Raw genomic sequence first — 17,446 nt, forward strand, 5'->3', positions numbered from 1 at the left:
TTCAAAATTAGTTTCATACAAAGAATAGGATTTGGTGATTTATTTGCTTCAAGAGAAAAATGTTTATCTTCCTTCTGTGTCAGAACTGTAGCTTTATTTCCAATAGAAATTTGAAATAATTTTCAAGCCGGTTAGGGGTGGTAGCTGAGACATTTTCAGACAGCAATTTCCCACCCCTGTTGTTAGTGTAATTCCTGCCAAATGACTGCAAGGATATTCACCGTCAATTCTTTTGCCATAGGCACAGGTGGTGGTTTTCACCTTTTCACCAGTCTTGCATATTTCTTCCTAGGTGCTTCTTGTTAGTTTTGCCTTCAATATATTCTATGTTGAATTGCTGCTTTCTTTTTTTCCACATTACTTACTGCACAGTAAACCAAGCATTTCTACACAGGTAAAGCAATCACAACTGAAGATTTTAAAGTGTTCCCCCAGGGTGGTACCACTACTTGAGATTTCCGCTTCTGCCTTTGGGACCTTACACACTCCATGTGGACCTCTGTCTTTCAAGTAATGCAGAGAAATTGATCTTGCTGAATGACTCCTCTACCCATGGGCCTCTTGATTGCCTTTTAGATAGATGTGTGTGTGTGTGTGTGTGTGTGTGTGTGTGTGTGTGTGTGTGATATTTAAGAATGAAGTAGTTATATGCTGATCTCCACTGACTTGCTTAGTCTAACAAGCTACTGTGCTGATCATGCCTAATTATAGATCCTGTGTACACAATGTTGCCTAGGCCTAGAATACTTTGCTAGTTATACTAGCAGAATATGTAGTTGTCAGCATCCTTGGTTTCATCCAGCTTCTATGCATTCAGCTGCTTTCTAAGACTGACAAACAGCCCTTTTTAACATTGGTCTTTAGGTACCAGTCTCAGCCCTTAAATTCCAGAAGATAGTTGCCCTAAAGCTTAGCATTTTAATGAAAAGTAGTGTCCAAAGCCATAAAACATCCCCTAAATTCAACTCTTATCACTTCATTTTATTGCTTTCAGTGCATATGAAAGGCACTGGAGGGCTGTAGTATGATGTAGTGTCTTTCCTTGGTTAAAGTGGAAGCTTTTATGAAGGAATCTGGAATGTTAATTTTTTTTCTGTCTTTAAAAGGTAAAAATGCACATTGCTTTGAGGCTGGAGATGGAATATGACTTTTAGTCATTTGAAAAATGTCTTGCTGTTTCATTTAAACAAAAATCTTAATTCTTCCAAGAAATTATTTATCCAGAACTAATATGAACTAGTATATAGTCCTGTGAATCACACAGTATCACCAAGCCAGAGTTCTGATACACAGTTCAGTAAAAATGGAAATAATAACTGATTAACACTCAGGACTTGCTTAACTTTGAAAGCATATGAAGTCTGGGTATAACTCAGTGGTAGAGCACCTACTTAGCTTGCACAAGGCTCTAAGTTCAATCTCCTCCACACACCCACACTCACAGAATGTATATGAATGTCGTTCTCAGCAGTTTTCAATATTATCTGCCTAAAAATATGCAAAAAACAGAGCATAATCATGAGAGAGAAGTAATTAAATTGAATATGTATCAAGCTCAAAAGAATACTAAGTGACTTGTATGGATTTTTAAAAGCATTTAAATTTTTGGAGAACTGACAGTGTTTATACAATAGTGTAGAAGCTTAAATATTCTACTTAAATATTACACACACACACACAAATGTCCCAGAAAATCTAATAGATATTAGTTATAGGTATTACTTCTAATATTAAAAGAATGGGTATATTCTTGAATATTTAGTAGAAGTCAGAATAAATTAAGTGGTATAAGAGTATAGATACCATTAGTAAATTTATAAAATAGTATGATTATGTCATATACCACAGTATCATTTTGGAAAATGAAATACCTGAATATCTGTTGGCAGAAGAAATGAAAGTAAGATGGTTGTGTTGGCTCAGACCTGTAATCCCAGCTACTCAAGAGGCTCAGGCAGGAGGATCACAAGTTCCAGCCTCATCTGAGCAATTTGGCAAGACCTTGCCTCAAAGTTAAAAAAAAAAAGAAAGGGATTGTGTGTAGGGGATGTAGCTTAGTGGTAGACTGCCTCTGAATTCAAACCCCGTTACTGTAAAGGAAAAAAGAGAAGAAGAAGAGGAAAGAATAGGGATGGTGGTGACGTTTGGGGTATTTTTTATTCTCTCTAATAAGAATAGCAGTATAAAACCAAACCCCTCTTCTGTAAGATTATATAGCAAGCAAGTTAATAACAGCCACCTTCTTAGAGAATCTGCTCATTCCCCAAGGAATATCAGAGAAAACGTGGTCAGCATCCTTTGTAGTGCTGCTACCCATGTGACTTCATTTCCATTAATAATGATGAGTAAGTTGTACCTGCTTTATGGGAAATGCCTTTTAGGTGACTTATGGATGAGCTTTAAGCAACTCTCATCAGTGAAGTCCTACAGCAAAGAGTAAAAAAAAGCCTCAAATCAATGCTTTCTTACTCTTCCTTTTCTTTTCTATAGAATATATTTATAGTTACAAACATTTCTAAGATTTATAGGATCCTTACTGGTTTTCATAGAGAGCAGCAATAGCATATCCCAGCCCCTGCTGTTGTTTATATCAGCAGCAATTAAAACTTGATTTATTAATCCCTCTTTGCTGCCTCTTCAACTACTCATTTTTCATTTTTGTAGAGCCTTAGGACTGTTACAGCTGAGCATGATGATGTTAACACCTCCTCAGCCATCTGGTGCAGGGGAAGAGGCACCTAAACAGATTCTTCAGAACAAAAATCACATATGAGCAAGATCAGAATAGTATGAGATCTAAAAAACAGGTAAAGAAGGAATGAAGAGAGCCTGAATGACAGCAAAGGTGAAAGCGGAATCCAAAGAGGTTTTTAACTGGAGGCCCCCTCTTTTGCTGAGAAAAGATCTGCCTTTTGTTTTCTAGAAGAAAATAATTCATAGTATTCATGTAAACTTTTTCTAATTTCAAACTTGAGGCTGTTAACTAGGGGAACCAGAAAACAATCAAGACTTTTTATCTCCCCATCATTTATTCTTGACATATGAATCTGCTTTTGAAAAGATAATTTGTTCATTCTTTTAGATAAAAAAGCATATTTCTGTCACTGCTCCTTTTATCTTAGTAGGAAGTCTCGTGGAAGTTAATGTTGAGAGTAGTAGGTTCCCTATTTAAGGAAAAGGCATATTATTCTTGATTCCTAATCCAGGGATTTCCTTAGTGACTACTGTCTGTACAGATCTTTAGTCAGTGAAATGATTTGTAAGTATGAGTCTTCCTTTGTTCAACAATCTTAAAATTCTGAAATTGGTCTGCTCAGTGGCCTACTTAAATTTTACTAATATGGAAGCTAAAAGGTGATTCCAGCTTTTGACTATCCCCCTTTCCCTCCCTGCTTTTGGTCATTACTGGTTTTTTGTGTCTGGATGAGGATGGTGTGCTATATATAGTCTTGTGTATTGGCTCATCAGGCTGAAATAATGTAGCCATGCTAACTTTTTCTCAGTGCTTTGCAGCATTGGTTAGTTTAAAATCCAAAACAAAACCAAAACCTACAGGGGCACTAATGTTCTTGATTTTGTTTATGCTTGCTGTTGCTTCACCTTTCCTTCCATATCTTGCTCTCATGCTTCCTAATGCCTGAGCAGACTGCATCGTCAGAGCGCCGAGGAGAATGGGAAATCCAGCCCAGCCGGCAGACCAATACCTCATACCTGACGTCTCACTTGGCTGCAGACCGCCATGGGGGATCAGTGCAGGTACTTAACTGCCTTTATTGCCTTTTCCTGGCATTCCCAGCTTGGCTGGTAGAATGTTGGCTTTCTTCTGAAACTTGGATTCCTTTAAAATTGACACTTAAGAGCAAGTTGGAGCTGCTTCTACAGTTAACTCAATATCTGTGTGCTGATTTTTTGTCTTGGTGGACTTGAATAAGAGTCATTTGTTGAGATAATTGCTTCATCTTGTTACTGACTAAAAAATATGTTTGATTTCTGATACTGAGATAACCTAGTCCTACAACCTGATAAACTATAGCAATAACATCAAAATAGTAATGTGTTCATGTCATGTCTGTGAACTGTAAAGACTTGACATATGTTTGGATAGAGGACTAGAGGACTGCATGTATATCTCATTCCATGAAGATATGTGCTTTAGCACATGATAAGCTGAGAATGCTGATTGGCATAAGTCACTTTGTTTGGAGTAGGTACCCAGGATGTTGGATTTTTCCTTTTTTCTCCCTGGAATATGTGTGGTCTTAGAAAATTACTTCCAATTTCATTTGGGCTAGTTTGAGAGTATCTTCCCTGTTTAATACCAAAAACATCTTGCATCTTTTAACTTTTTGTGTACTATTTTATTTTTAATCTTTTATTTTTAATATTTTTCTTGTACTGGTAAGTGATATCACCAGTGAAGTTACAAGTGAATCTTTGCATGCAGAAATGCATCTGGATAGTCTTGATCTTCTAGAATATGCTTTTACAAGGAGTGATTCAGTGAAAGATCTTGTTTCTCACAGAAAGCTAGGAGATACCTTTAGCCCTGTAAAGACCTCAAGTGGGGCTTGAAGGAAAGAAGTCCTAGGAATGTCTAGGTAAAATTGATAGATTGAACACATAGTTCTTATTTCCTTTCACCTTCTCCTGAAACAATGGCAAAGTAATTTTTTAAAAATATTTTTAGTTGTAGATGGACACAATACCTTTATTTTATTTATTTATTTTTATGTGGTGCTGAGGATTGAACCCAGTGCCTCACACATGCTAGGACAAGTGCTCTACCACTGAACTACAACCCCAGCCCAAGAATTTTTTTTTTTTAAATGCGTAAGTCCATATAAAGATGGAGAACACAGAAAAGAGGGCAACAACATATTGGAACTTTCAAAGCAGATGAGCAATTATTAAATGACTTAGGAGTCCCAAGAAAATTGAATCCTGGGGGTCAGGTGGGAAGTGCTGGGAAGTGAATTAGAGAGAGTTGGGTTACATGTGTTTGTGTTTATGTTAAGGTATATCCTGATGTTGTATCATAGCTAAAAAGAATAAAAATTTTAAAATAGATGAAGAAAATTGATTCCTGAACCAGTGGAGGGAAATGCTGAAAATTAGCCCGTTGACACTGGGAAATTTCCCCAAAGACACAGGAATTCGCTGTCTGTAGGTGAAGGTAGGGCAGAGAGGTTGTACTAAAGTGAGGAAAGTCTGTTTAAGAATTCACGTATCCCTCGATGCTCTTCCCCCCACAGCAAAAATCAAAGATTTATTCTCTAGAAAGGGCAAAAGAGAGGGTCTCTAAACTAAGAGATACAAGGTACCTTTGTAGACAAGGTACTGTACTGAGAAGAGGGAGATTAAGTAAATGTGTGCATACTTCCTGCCTGCTTTCCCATTTTAATGTTTCAGAAAGCCAATATCCAGGTTTGTACCTTCCAGGCAAAACATTTTTTTAGAATTTTGTCATTTATTTATTGTTTTACATTTTGTGGTACTGTGGATCAAAAACCCAGGCTTGGGACTGGGGAGATAGCTCAGTCGGTAGAGTACTTGCCTTGTAAGCACAAGGCCCTGGGTTCGAACCCCAGCACCCCCCAAAAAAAAAAAAAACCCAGGCTTTCCTGCATGCTAGGAAAGCTCTCTATCACTGAGCTATACCATAGCCTCAGGCAAGAAATTGAAAGAATATGCTCTAAGAAAACTAACCATCACTAAAGAAAACATCTAAGGATACTGACAGCATTGTTTCCTCATTGAAATGGCCAACCAGGTCATCCCATAGTATAATTCATATATGTCAAGTCCTATCTATGTTCTCAAAGTGCCAATTAGTGTGCCTCCCCCTACTTTTAAAATGAGTAGATAATCAAGAGTTATCAGACTTCGAAAGAAAGTGTTTAATAAGAAAGAGACTAAAGCAAACAACAGCAGCATTGTTTTTTTAAAAATGTGGGAAAAAAAGAGCTCTTGGAAATTAAAAACATAATAAAAATTTAAAACTCCTTAGATTGTAATATAAGGTTGAAGAAGTCTCTGAGAAAGTAGAACAGAGAAAGAGATGAAAAATAGGAAAAAAAAATAGATTAAGATTTGAGGAGAACCTAAGATATCCGATTCTAAGTGTAGGAATTTCAGAAAGAGAACAGAGAAAGTGAAGGGAGGAAATCATTAGCAAAATAATTCCTAGATTTGTTTTCAGAGAACCCAGCCTAATGGATAATAGAATTATAAAGATGCATCATTGTGAAATTTCAGAACACTGAGGACAAAGAGAAGATTCTTTAAGCTTTCAGAGAGAAAAGTCATATACAAAGAAAAGTCCAGGAATTACTATAGCTTTGAAGCTACAAGACAATGAATGATGCCTACAAAAATCTGAGGGAAAATTGTTTCCAACCTAGAAATTCTACACTCAGCCAAACTATCAGTCTGGTGCATGAAGATGTTTGGGGGCTTTTTGTTTGTTTGTTTTTAATTTTTTCTCTTTTGGTACTGGGGATTTAACCCAGTGATGCTTTATCACTGGACTATATCCCCAGCTTTTTTCAGTTTTTAAATTTGAGACAGGGTCTCATTAAGTTCCTTAGAACCTTGCTAAGTTGCTGAGGCTGCTGGCCTCAAACTTGTAATCCTCCTGTCTCAGCCTTCTGAGTCGCTGAGATTATAGGCATGTACCACCACCCCTCACAAAGATATTTTAAAACATCGGTGCTATCAAACATTTTACTTCTCATGAAGCTACAAGAGGATACTCAAAGGAAATTCCCAGTATTATGATAAAGTTAGGATATCCTGGGGTGACAGCTGAATGCCAGTAGAAAAGGGCAGCCTGCACCAGAGGTTGTCAGGAGACTTTGAGAGCAGTTTTTGCTCTCAAATGGCTAGAATACTGATAATGTCAGAATATTGTGAAAGAAGCTATTTAAATGAATAACAGAGATCTGATGGTATACTTCAATGATAGAGCATTTGCCTAGCATGTACAGGCCTTGGGATTGGTCCCCAGCACTACAATCAATAGGAGTTTGGGTAAAATTAGTGATCAGCAATTAATATGTAAAGAGCTAAGTAAAAATAATTTTAAAAGATAATTATTAATTTAAAAAAAGAAATTTATACACAGAAGAAAAGATAACCTTGGTATACTCCATAGCTCAGTTATAAATAGCTCTTAATAGCCACAATGTAAACACTTAGGAATTGATGTAGCCAAAATTGCAGTATAAAATGTATTAAGATAATAGAATGATGGAAAAGCTATACTTGTGAATGTAATGCCTAAAAATGAAAAATCAAAATATATGTTATTTGAAGATATGTATTTAAGAAAGACATCAGCTGTAAAGAAGGGGAAATGGTAGAATCGGGGGGTGGGGGGAAGAGACTACTATTTTCCCCAACAGTCTTCCTAAAAATATTTGTTTATGTACTGATAAAACTGATAAAAAAATATATAACTAATAAAGTGTGTGTGTGTGTGTGTGTGTGTGTGTGTTATCTACCCTTTAGAGCCAGTGAATCCAGTTTCACATAAATGTACTTCAGAAATGTACAAATAACTAAAAATGTATGTTCTGGAATAAAACTGTCCAAATAAAATGAATCACATTTATGATTTTAAATTTTATAGTAACCACATTAAAAAAGAAACAGGTGAAACAAATTTTAGTAATATCTACATGTAGTCAATAAGAAATACTAAGGAAATGTTTTACTTTTTTTTTTAACTGAGTCTTTGAGATCTAGTATTTTACTTTTATAGGAATCTCAATTTGTATTAGCCCTATTTTAGGTGCATAGATATCACATGTGGCAAATAGCTATTATATTGAACAGAGCAGTTCTAGAATCTTTATTGCCAGCTTCTTTATAATATCAGTATATTAAAAGCAGCTAAATGCTCATCAGGTCAACATTAACTAAACAATTATTTCCATACAGTTGAAAGAGAGATCTTTGGGTATTATGGGAAGTCAGGGGATTATCCGTGTACTAATGTATATACAAAGAAAAGAAACAATGTAGAGTAGGGAAAAGTATAAGCCATAGCTGATCACAGTGGTGCACACCTGTAATACCAGTCAGGAGACTAAGGCAGAAGGACTGAAAGTTTGAGACCAACCTGGGCAACTTAGTGAGACCCTATCTCAAAATAAAAAAGACAGGGAATGTAGCCCAATGGTAGAGAGCTTGCCTAGCCTGTGCAAATCCTTGAGTTCAGGTCCCCAGTACTAAAAAAAAAAAAAAAAAAAAAAAAAAAAAAAAAAAAAAGGGGGGGGGGGTCAGGGGGCATATGTGGAAATCACCTCATAGGCATATAATCTGTTAGAGATGTGTCCTAGAACACAGGGGTTCTCATTCGGACAGTGTTTCTACTCTCTATCTGGGAGATATCCTTTGATTAAAAATTTGAGCCCAATTAGAGTATCTCTGGCAGCACTTTTGAAAAATGCAGACTTTATCTTCCTGTAAACTAAGTTCTGCCAGCTTCCTTAGCATTTGGATGGAGGACAGACACTTGCACCATTTACCTAATATTCTGCAGAGTTCTGTTCCTCATTATATCTTGATTTTTTTGGCTTATACCAGTTTTAGCTCCAGCTTTTTAAAAAACACATAAAAGGCTCTACTTTTCACAAATCAAATTAGCAATACCTTTCTGACACAACAGATGTCCAGATATTTCTGAGTTTTCTCACTTTCTAGAGGTAATATCATGAAAACATACTTAGCCTGATGGAGAACCTGCAGGATACCCTTACCCTGAGAAGGAGTGCAGAATCCCAAGCTGAGAAGAGTTTGTTCTCATAAAGCTCATGGACACTCCTGTTCCAATCTATTTAATGGGCAGACCCACTGGTTCTCATCCTAACAGTATTGCCACAAATATTCTACCTGAAGACCAGATTTGAAGAAGACAATGTATTTTTCTCTTTTCAAAAAATTAAAGTTGTTTAAATTAAAATATATAGGAACTTAGTGAGTCCCTGGGCAATTTAGGGAGACCTATATCAAGAGAAAAAAGGGCTGGGGCTGTGCCTCAGTAGTTAAGTGCCCCTGGGTTCAATTCCCATTATCAAAAAATAATTAAATAAATAAATAAAATGTATTTTGTGTGTGTGTGTGTGTGTGTGTGTGTGTGTATAGCTACATGAAATTTCTTGAGATCACCTAAGACCAAAGGACTTGCAACTTAAGAATGACACATCAGCTAAAGTATTATCTATTTTGGTACACAACTCTGATTTTTCCTCACAGTAACATTTTGAAAAATGGAACTAATAACTCAAATTTTGGGGACTCCTTCAAGGAATATTACCAATATTAAGAAGTAAAAGGGGCTGGGGTTGTGGCTCAGTGGTAGAGCACTTGCCTGGCATGTGTGATGCCCTGGGTTTGATCTTCAGCACCACATATAAATAAATAAAAAAATAAAATAAAGGCCCATCCACATCTAAAAAAAAATTTAAAAATAAAAAAAAAAGAAGAAGTAAAAGTCAGCTGGGTGCAGTGGTACCTGCATGTAATCCTAGTGACTCAGGAGGCTGAAGCAGGATGATTGCAAGTTCAAGGCCAGCCTTAACAACTTAGTGAGACCCTGTCTCAAAATAAAAAATAAAAGGTGCTAGAGACTTAGCTCAGTGTTAAAGCTCCCTTGGGTTCGTTCCCCAATACAAAAAGGAAAAAGAAGCAGTAGTGAAGGGCAAAATAATGCTTCATCTTAGTCTTTCTCATAGATAATCCTATAAGATATTACTTTGATTTTGTGTAATATAGCCAGAGGAATGCGGGATTAATAATACTAGTGATTGTAATGAAATAGTGATTATAATGTAATATTCTAGGTATGCAAGTAAATCTTATTTTTTAATGAAGGTAGACCAAAAATTAGAAAAATAGTGGCAATGGCATTTAAATTATTAGTAGTTCGGGCCAGTCACCATGACACACATCTGTAAAATAGCTTCCGGCAGGAGGACTGCATTAGCCCAGGAGTTTGATGCCAGCCTGGGCAACATAGTGAGACCCCCATCTCCAAAAAAGAAAAAATATATGAATAATTTATTGCATTCATAAGGGTCTTTACGGTTTTTCAGCTCTGTTTACTAGATGTCATTGTATTTAACTGCCATGGTATTTGTGGTGTAAACAGGGCTGAGGCTATTTGCTTTCTTACAGAATTAGAAAATAAGGCTCACCGAAGATGTCGATGGTAGAGCTGGGCCTCCAGTCCAGTTCTCTGTCTTACTAGGGTTCCACTGCACATCCAGACAACAGTTCAGTGGTTTGACAAAGTATCTTCAACTTGAAATAATTAAGTGAATGCTGTAAGGGCCTGGGTTCATAGCCATTGATTCCCCAGGCTTGTTTTAGTGCAGTTAAGTTTAAGGGCAGAAAACTGGTGAAAAGGTTCCCATTTGTGCCTGATTATTTGAGGCCAGATGCTCATTGATACAGGCAAGATGTCAGTTTGTAAACTGGAAATACCCCTTCTTCTGTTGATCACCCAAGAACTTTGATTGTAGACTGAGTAGTAATTTATAGGGAAGAGAAATTAGGAAGTATAAGACATGTGAAATGCTGTGAACAGGCATGACCCAATGTCACCAGGTATTTCTCTGTGTGATGCTAATTACTACTTCATTCATGGTGGTAGAAACCAAGACTTTTATATAACATCTTGTCTAGTTCTTCAATTGTTCTTCAAGAAACTATGATTTCTCTGTTAACCCTTGTGCTACATGAATTTACTGTGTTTAACAATAATGTGTAGTCATAAGGGATCCACCAGAAGCAAATGTAGAACTGAGCAAATATAGTATAGTGTTAGAGTATTTCTGTGGTTCTCTACTCTGTAAACCCTCTCTCCTGTTTTTATTTTTGCTGGTTTTTTTCCTCCAGGTGTCCCCCCAACCACCCACCCCTCTAATCGGGGATTGAACCCAGGGGCCTTAACCACTGAGCCATATTCCCCAGATCTTTTTTAATATTTTATTTAGAGACAGGGCCTTGCTAAGTTGCCAAGATTGGTTTTGAACTCACAATCCTCCTGCCTCAGCCTCCTGAGCCACTGGGCTTACAGGTGTTGCCACCACACCTGACTTTTTTCCAGTTTTTATCTTGAAGTTTTCAAATCCACAGGAAAGCTGTGATTTTGAACTAGATTAACAAATTGTTAGGATTTTGCCACATTTGCTTTAAGTCTCTATGTATGCTTGCCTACTTATTTGAAAATAAGTTGCAGAAATCATTACATCTTACCCCCTATACTTCAGCCTGCATTTCCTAAGAACAAAGATATTTTCTCAGGTAGTCAATAACACCATTGCCATTTCTAAGAAAAGTAATAATCCCATAATCTACATCACATTTCCCCCAATTCCACTTGTCCCCAAAATTAATATTATAGTTTTCAGGTTCTAAACAAGGTGCACACATTGCATGGGTTGTTAGGCCTCTTCAGTCTCCTTCAATCCTTTGGTCTTCTAATCCCTTTTAATCTAAGGCAGTCACCAGTGTTTAAAAAAAAAGAAGGGACAATAATACTTTTGCTGTATGGTATTTATTATATCATTGCCAGATGATTATACATATAGTCAGGTTGTCTGCTAATCAGAGATGCTAAATTTAATTTCTAGCAGAAATTTGCATCTCCCTCACACAAGTCCACATTTAATGTTGTAGGAGTTTTTTGGGGTTGTTTTTATTTCTTGTTTGTTTTTGGTTTTTTTTGGTACTGGGGATTGAACCCAGGGGAGCTCTACCATTGAGATATATCTCCAACCCTTTTTATTATTCTTTTATTTTGAGATAGGGTCTCACTAAGTTGCTGAGGGTCGCTCTAGGTTTCTGAGGCTGGCCTCAAACTTGGATCCAGCGTAGTTTTTTTCTGTAACAATAATTCTGTAACAGCATTATTTTAATTTAAAAAAAATCTTATGTAAGAGCAGTAATTATTCTGGTTTAGAAATAATGGTGACTGTAAATTGCTGATAGGTAGTATTCATTCTTTCTGCCCCAAAGGCTGCTATACCAACTATTTCCTCCTACCTTCTTTACGTAAAAGGGAAATAACCTCTTATTCCTTTGATCACCCAAGAAATTTGATTATGGACTAAATTCATAGGGAAGAGAAATTAGAAAGTGTAAGACATGTGAAATTCAGGAAATTTTTCTGGATCAGCTGCTAGTAAGCACCCCAAAGCTAAAGATAGGAATGAATAAACATTTTTAGGCTGGGGACGTAGCTCAGTGATAGAGTACTTAATCAGCATGCAGGAGGCCCTGTGTTCAATCCCCAGTACTACAAAAATAATGATATTAAACATTTAAGATCTAGGCATAGTGGCACACTCCTGAATAATCCCAGCTATTTGTGAGGCTGAGGCAGGAAGATCACAAGTTCAAGATCAGCCTGGGCAACTAAGTGAAACCCTGTCTCAAAATTAATTTTTAAAAGATTGAGGATATAGCTCAGTGGTAGAGTATTGCCTGACATGTGCAAGGCTCTATGTTCAATCCATAGTACTGCAACAAAACAAAATAATATGTAAACATTTATGGAGGGAGGAGAACAGTAAAATGAACATTTAGTGAGCCGTTACCATGTGTTAAGGCACTAGGCCAAGTACTTTATATGGATTAGTCACTATGACCCCATTAGGTAATAAGCAATATTGTTTCCCCACTTACAGACTAGAACACTCAGGCATAGAAAGGTCAAGGACCTTGCCCAAGGATCAGCAGCAAGTAAGTGCTAGAGCTAAGGTTCAAACCCAAGGCTGACTAACTCCAGAACCCATTTCTTTCTTCCTGTGCTGTGCAGCCTCCATTATTTTATACCAGGTATTGTACCCAACACTGTCTCATACATTTCTTGTATAATTCTCACATCAACCTGTAAGAACATTCTCAAATAGGGCATATGATATCTGAACCATTTATCCTATTTTGTGGTTCTCTCCCATGTTTCAGCCAAGGTCTTTAACAGCAGAGTGGTTTGTCCAGCGGGGTCCCTTTTCCCACTCCCCAGCACCCACATAAACAGGAATCATGTGCTGGAAATGAAACCAGGTGGCAGAAGCAGCTGCACAAGCAAGAGAAGCCTGATCGGGTCCACATTAACCAGATGACAGGAGTGAGAGCCTTCATTTACAGTTCGGGGACCATCAGTGAGAACTGGGATGACAGTGAACCTGAAATAAAGGTCGTTGAAATAAGACTGGTTTTCTAAGGGAAAGTGTTTCCTTACCGTTTTTCCCTCTCACCAGAGGGGATGTGGCAGTCTTGTTATTCAAGTAACTTCAAACCAGTGGTCAAAGCCATGAAGAAATTTCTGAAGGAAAGTGTGATTGTTCATAGTTTCTGGTGACCACTTTTAATTTCCTTTTCAGAATTTTTTTTAAACCATCATTATTGAGTCTATATGACTATAGCATAATAAACAGAGGAGTACAATTTACCCACCATGGTCAAGGGAGCAAAGTGGTTTTACCATTAGAAACCAGCTGTGCAGTTATTTTTAATATGATAAAGTACTATATGTATGAAAGAATATGAAAGAATGTATATTTAGGACAGAGTTTTTTCATGGAGGTCCACAAACCCTAACTTAACCTTTAGTTAAAGTTGTTCCTTAGCATTTCCATCTATTTATAAAAAGAAAGTAATATTACCTGTTTCCTAGGATTTTTGTGAGGATTAATTTTACACACACACAGAATGGGATATATCTCATGGTAGAGTGCTTATCTAAAATGCACAGGCCCTGATTTGATCCCCAGCACCAAACAAAATTTACACACACACGTAAAATGTAAGGGAGAGCCTGACACAAAGTAGCACTCAGTGTGAAAGTAATTATTATCATTATATGATTGACTTTAGTGTTCTCACATGATATGGGTCTGGGAACCTTCCTTGAATTAGGACACTTGGCCTGCTAACCCAGGAAAACAAGCATTCTAGACACTACCTGACTCTAGCTTAAGCTAGAGACCTAATCTCCCTTAGTGACCCACTCTGGTACTGGCAGGAGGTTCATACTGCCATGGTGCATGTCACAATCTGTCTTTCTGTTTCAGGTGGTTAGCTCAACCAATGGAGAGCTGAATGTTGATGACCCCACAGGAGCGCACTCCAATGCACCGATTACAGCTCATGCCGAGGTGGAGGTAGTGGAGGAAGCTAAGTACGTTCATATTTCAAGGGGATTCTTGAGTCGTGGGTTGAAAATCTTTTCTGTCTCCTCCTCTCTGTGTACTGCTCATCTCAGACTTGGATTCTTCATGCTAGTGTCCATAGCTTTCTTCCTTTGATCATTTTGTTTTTTGCATGCTACCTTAAGGCTGCTGCTGCCCTTCTTTAGCTGTGATTTCTGGGACAATAGTCACATTTTTCTAGTCCACTTGGTGCAAAGGGCATAATGAACTAAAAGAATTATGTTGTAAGGGCTACAACAGATAGTAGCCATGGGCCTCTGGAAGTCCTAGAGTTTCTTGTTCCCTATAAGGGAAAAAAAACCTGCTAAACCATGAGCCGTGCTCAACAGCATTAAATTTCTGGTTGTTGGCCAACAACTCTGGGTGTACAGTCCTGGAACGAGGGTTTCAGGACCTTTTTATTTTCTCTCAAATGATTCTGGACTCAAGAGAGACTAAATAAATCAGGCAAGAAAAATAGTTTGCACCTGTGATTGAGAGTTTTGGAAAGGAAAGGAAGTGACCCTAATCCCAAGAAGGTGAGGCAGTTACCCTCATACCTTTTTCTGCTTCTCTTGCATGTTTATGTCTTGGGCCTTATCACCAGCCCGTTGGTGCTCTCTGCATGGTATGTGTTTACACTCTTAAATTCTGGGATGGAAGGTGAAATAATTGCTTGTTCTGCTGCAAAAGCACCATTTCTGCCACTTTCCCTTTTGTCTGAGAGGGTTATGCCAGCAGACCATTTTTAGTAAGGAAACATATCAGGAACTTTGGCAGTGTTTTAATACTCAATTTTTCTTCCATTCTCCTCAATAAATATTAAGGTATTCCTACCCTCTGGGCTTTCAACCTTGACTGCACTTTGGAGTCACCTGGGGCATGTTAGAAAATACAGATGCTTGAGTCTGGCTCCAGAGATTCTGACTTGATTTATTGGATTCTGGCCTGAGCATCAAAAAATTTAAAAGTTCAGGTAGTTCTAATGTGCAACCAAGGTTAGGAACCACTACATCAGGCATGGTCTGATCTTGAAAGATAGCCATATTTAGATCACCCCTCCTAGTTCACATTTGTGGCTGTTGCTTTGTAGAAGTTCTGCTCTGGATTTAATATTATACTTTGAATACAAAGATTAAATGGACTTTTAGTCTTATGATATGCCCGATACAGGTTTATTTTCTTAACCCATTCATCTCATTTCATTTTGGTAAATGTATACAGTAATTGTGTATGTGAGTATGGTGTTTGTGTCTTGTGTGTAAGATAGGGGGCCATTCACATAGAGTTCAGTTTGGTGTATTCTGTTGTGGTATAATCTAAATTCTAGACTATAAAGAGTTTAAAGTCTTTCCTTTTAGCAACTGTGCATCTTTGCCACCAGCTCCGGGTTTGGGCCTTCTGAAAGGTGTAGAAATCAGAAGGGGAACCATTGTATTTGACCAGTTGTCCAAAAGCTTATGGCATAGGGTATTTTGTGTGCTGATTTCCCTAGTGATTTTATGTGCTACCAATCCATCTTGTGTAGGGAACTGTCAGGGCCCAGCCATATGTTGTTATTCTTTGCCCTCTGCGGGTAGTGGGGCAGGGACAGGGTAGCCATGTGTTCACTTGCTTGATCATTTTCATGGGAAGAAGTCACAGCTAGAGAAGCATGAGGTGTCTTGAACAACCCCTCATTGCACGCAGCTGGGATGCCATTTGTTCATGCAACCTGTTTGTTGGGATAAGGGAGACTATTGCCTATATTAAGATTCAACTCAGAGGTGGGGGTTGCAACTCAGTGGTAGGACACTTGCCTAGCATGTGTGAGGCACTGGATTCGATTCTCAGCACTGCATATAAATAAATAAAATAAAGGTCTATCAACAACTAAACAACATTAAAAAAAAAAAAAGATTCAATTCGGGTACTGGGAGACTGAAACCTTCACTTTCAAGCTTTTGATTTTGGGTTCCTCATCCAACTTGTTTTCTGTAAAGATGGAAAGATAGGATTTTGGTTTTTGTTCTGTGAGCAAAATGAACATTTGGTGTTCTTTTTTCTGTGGCTGCAGGATACATGTCCTTGTTTAAGTATGGTTGGAAGGGTGGGGAGGGCAAGCAGCTTTTAAGTTGATTTTTTGTTATAGAAAGTACATAGGAATTCCAGGTTATCTAGACTTCAGCTGTGACTTAATAATTATAAACCTTATTTCTCCTGAGAATTAATGAGTAGGTTTAGGCACTTCTCTGGCAGTTATGCCCAGAGCAGTGACCATCCTCCCTCTGGTCCATCTGATAAGACAAAGTAAGTGTCTCTTAAACCTTTTCTCCCTCTTTAAAGCAAGAGTTAACTGCTAGCAGCTTTGGTCAGGTGTGTTGGACTTGTAGAAAGCGAGGGACTTCTTTTTCCCTCAGAGTACAGGAGAGGTTAGCTAACATTGTACAGGAAGACCTTGTGTGGGAACCAAATGGCTCAGCCTTCATGCTTGACTGAGTTTTTACAGGCAAGGGTCATTTGCTCTTTCCCCTGCAGCCTTCCTGAAAGTTGCCCCGAAAAGGCCATCCTGGGGCTCCTACCAATTCTTTTGTTTTGCCTTTCCCCTGAGATCCACCTCCCACTTTGATGCTTCTGACAGGCTCCTGCCCCCTCCACTTTAATGTGGAAACAAAGTGGTCTACTCAGCCTACCTCAACAGGAGGAAACTAAACACAGACACATACTGCATGTTTGCATGGCTCACAGGGAGTCGCTTCCATCTCATCTCTGTGGACTAATATCTCTCTTTCTTTCTTTCTTCCTTTCTGTGTTTTTCTCTTTACATACTCTGTAGCTGCCTGAAAATGCTCAACCTGTGGTGAGTCCCTCTCTCCAGTCCACATGTAAGGGGAGTGGACCAGACTAGGCTGGGATTGGCAAAGCCAAACAAAACGCCTTAGGAAACATAGATGGCTTCCATATGCCTCCTTGTACCTTAATAACCCAGACTGGGGAACTAGATCCACAAAGTGGGGATGGGGCAGACCTATATCCAGGAATTAATCTGTTCCTTCTTTCTTTTTATACCTACCTCATTTTTCTCTGCCACCTCCTTCAAAATAACATTACACATTATCCAAAATTGTTGTTCTTTTTATTTTTGGCCAAGTAAATTTTCTCCCAAAATAATATGGCCAGAATTATTAAAGGAAGAGAGATAGGTAAAAAGGTTAAGATAGCAGTTGTTTAGGTATCAGTTGTTTCCTTGCCAGTCGCAAGGATTA

General features: G+C 38.0%; 1 protein-coding gene across 8 annotated transcripts in view; it reads left to right on the top strand.

The window, feature by feature from the left end:
• Positions 1-17,446, top strand: part of Csnk1g1 (casein kinase 1 gamma 1) — a 165,441-nt gene that overhangs the window by 137,852 nt on the left and 10,143 nt on the right. For 2 of the 8 annotated variants that reach the window (XM_047535731.1, XM_047535725.1), the window contains 3 exons: positions 3,646-3,756; positions 14,085-14,191; positions 17,017-17,040. In XM_047535731.1, the coding sequence (XP_047391687.1) occupies positions 3,646-3,756; positions 14,085-14,191; positions 17,017-17,040 (242 nt within the window). The other 6 variants (XR_007106393.1, XM_047535758.1, XM_047535740.1 and 3 more) reach the window with 6 other exon arrangements.

This window comes from Sciurus carolinensis, chromosome 2 (assembly GCF_902686445.1).
Source record: "Sciurus carolinensis chromosome 2, mSciCar1.2, whole genome shotgun sequence".
NCBI lineage: Eukaryota > Metazoa > Chordata > Mammalia > Rodentia > Sciuridae > Sciurus > Sciurus carolinensis.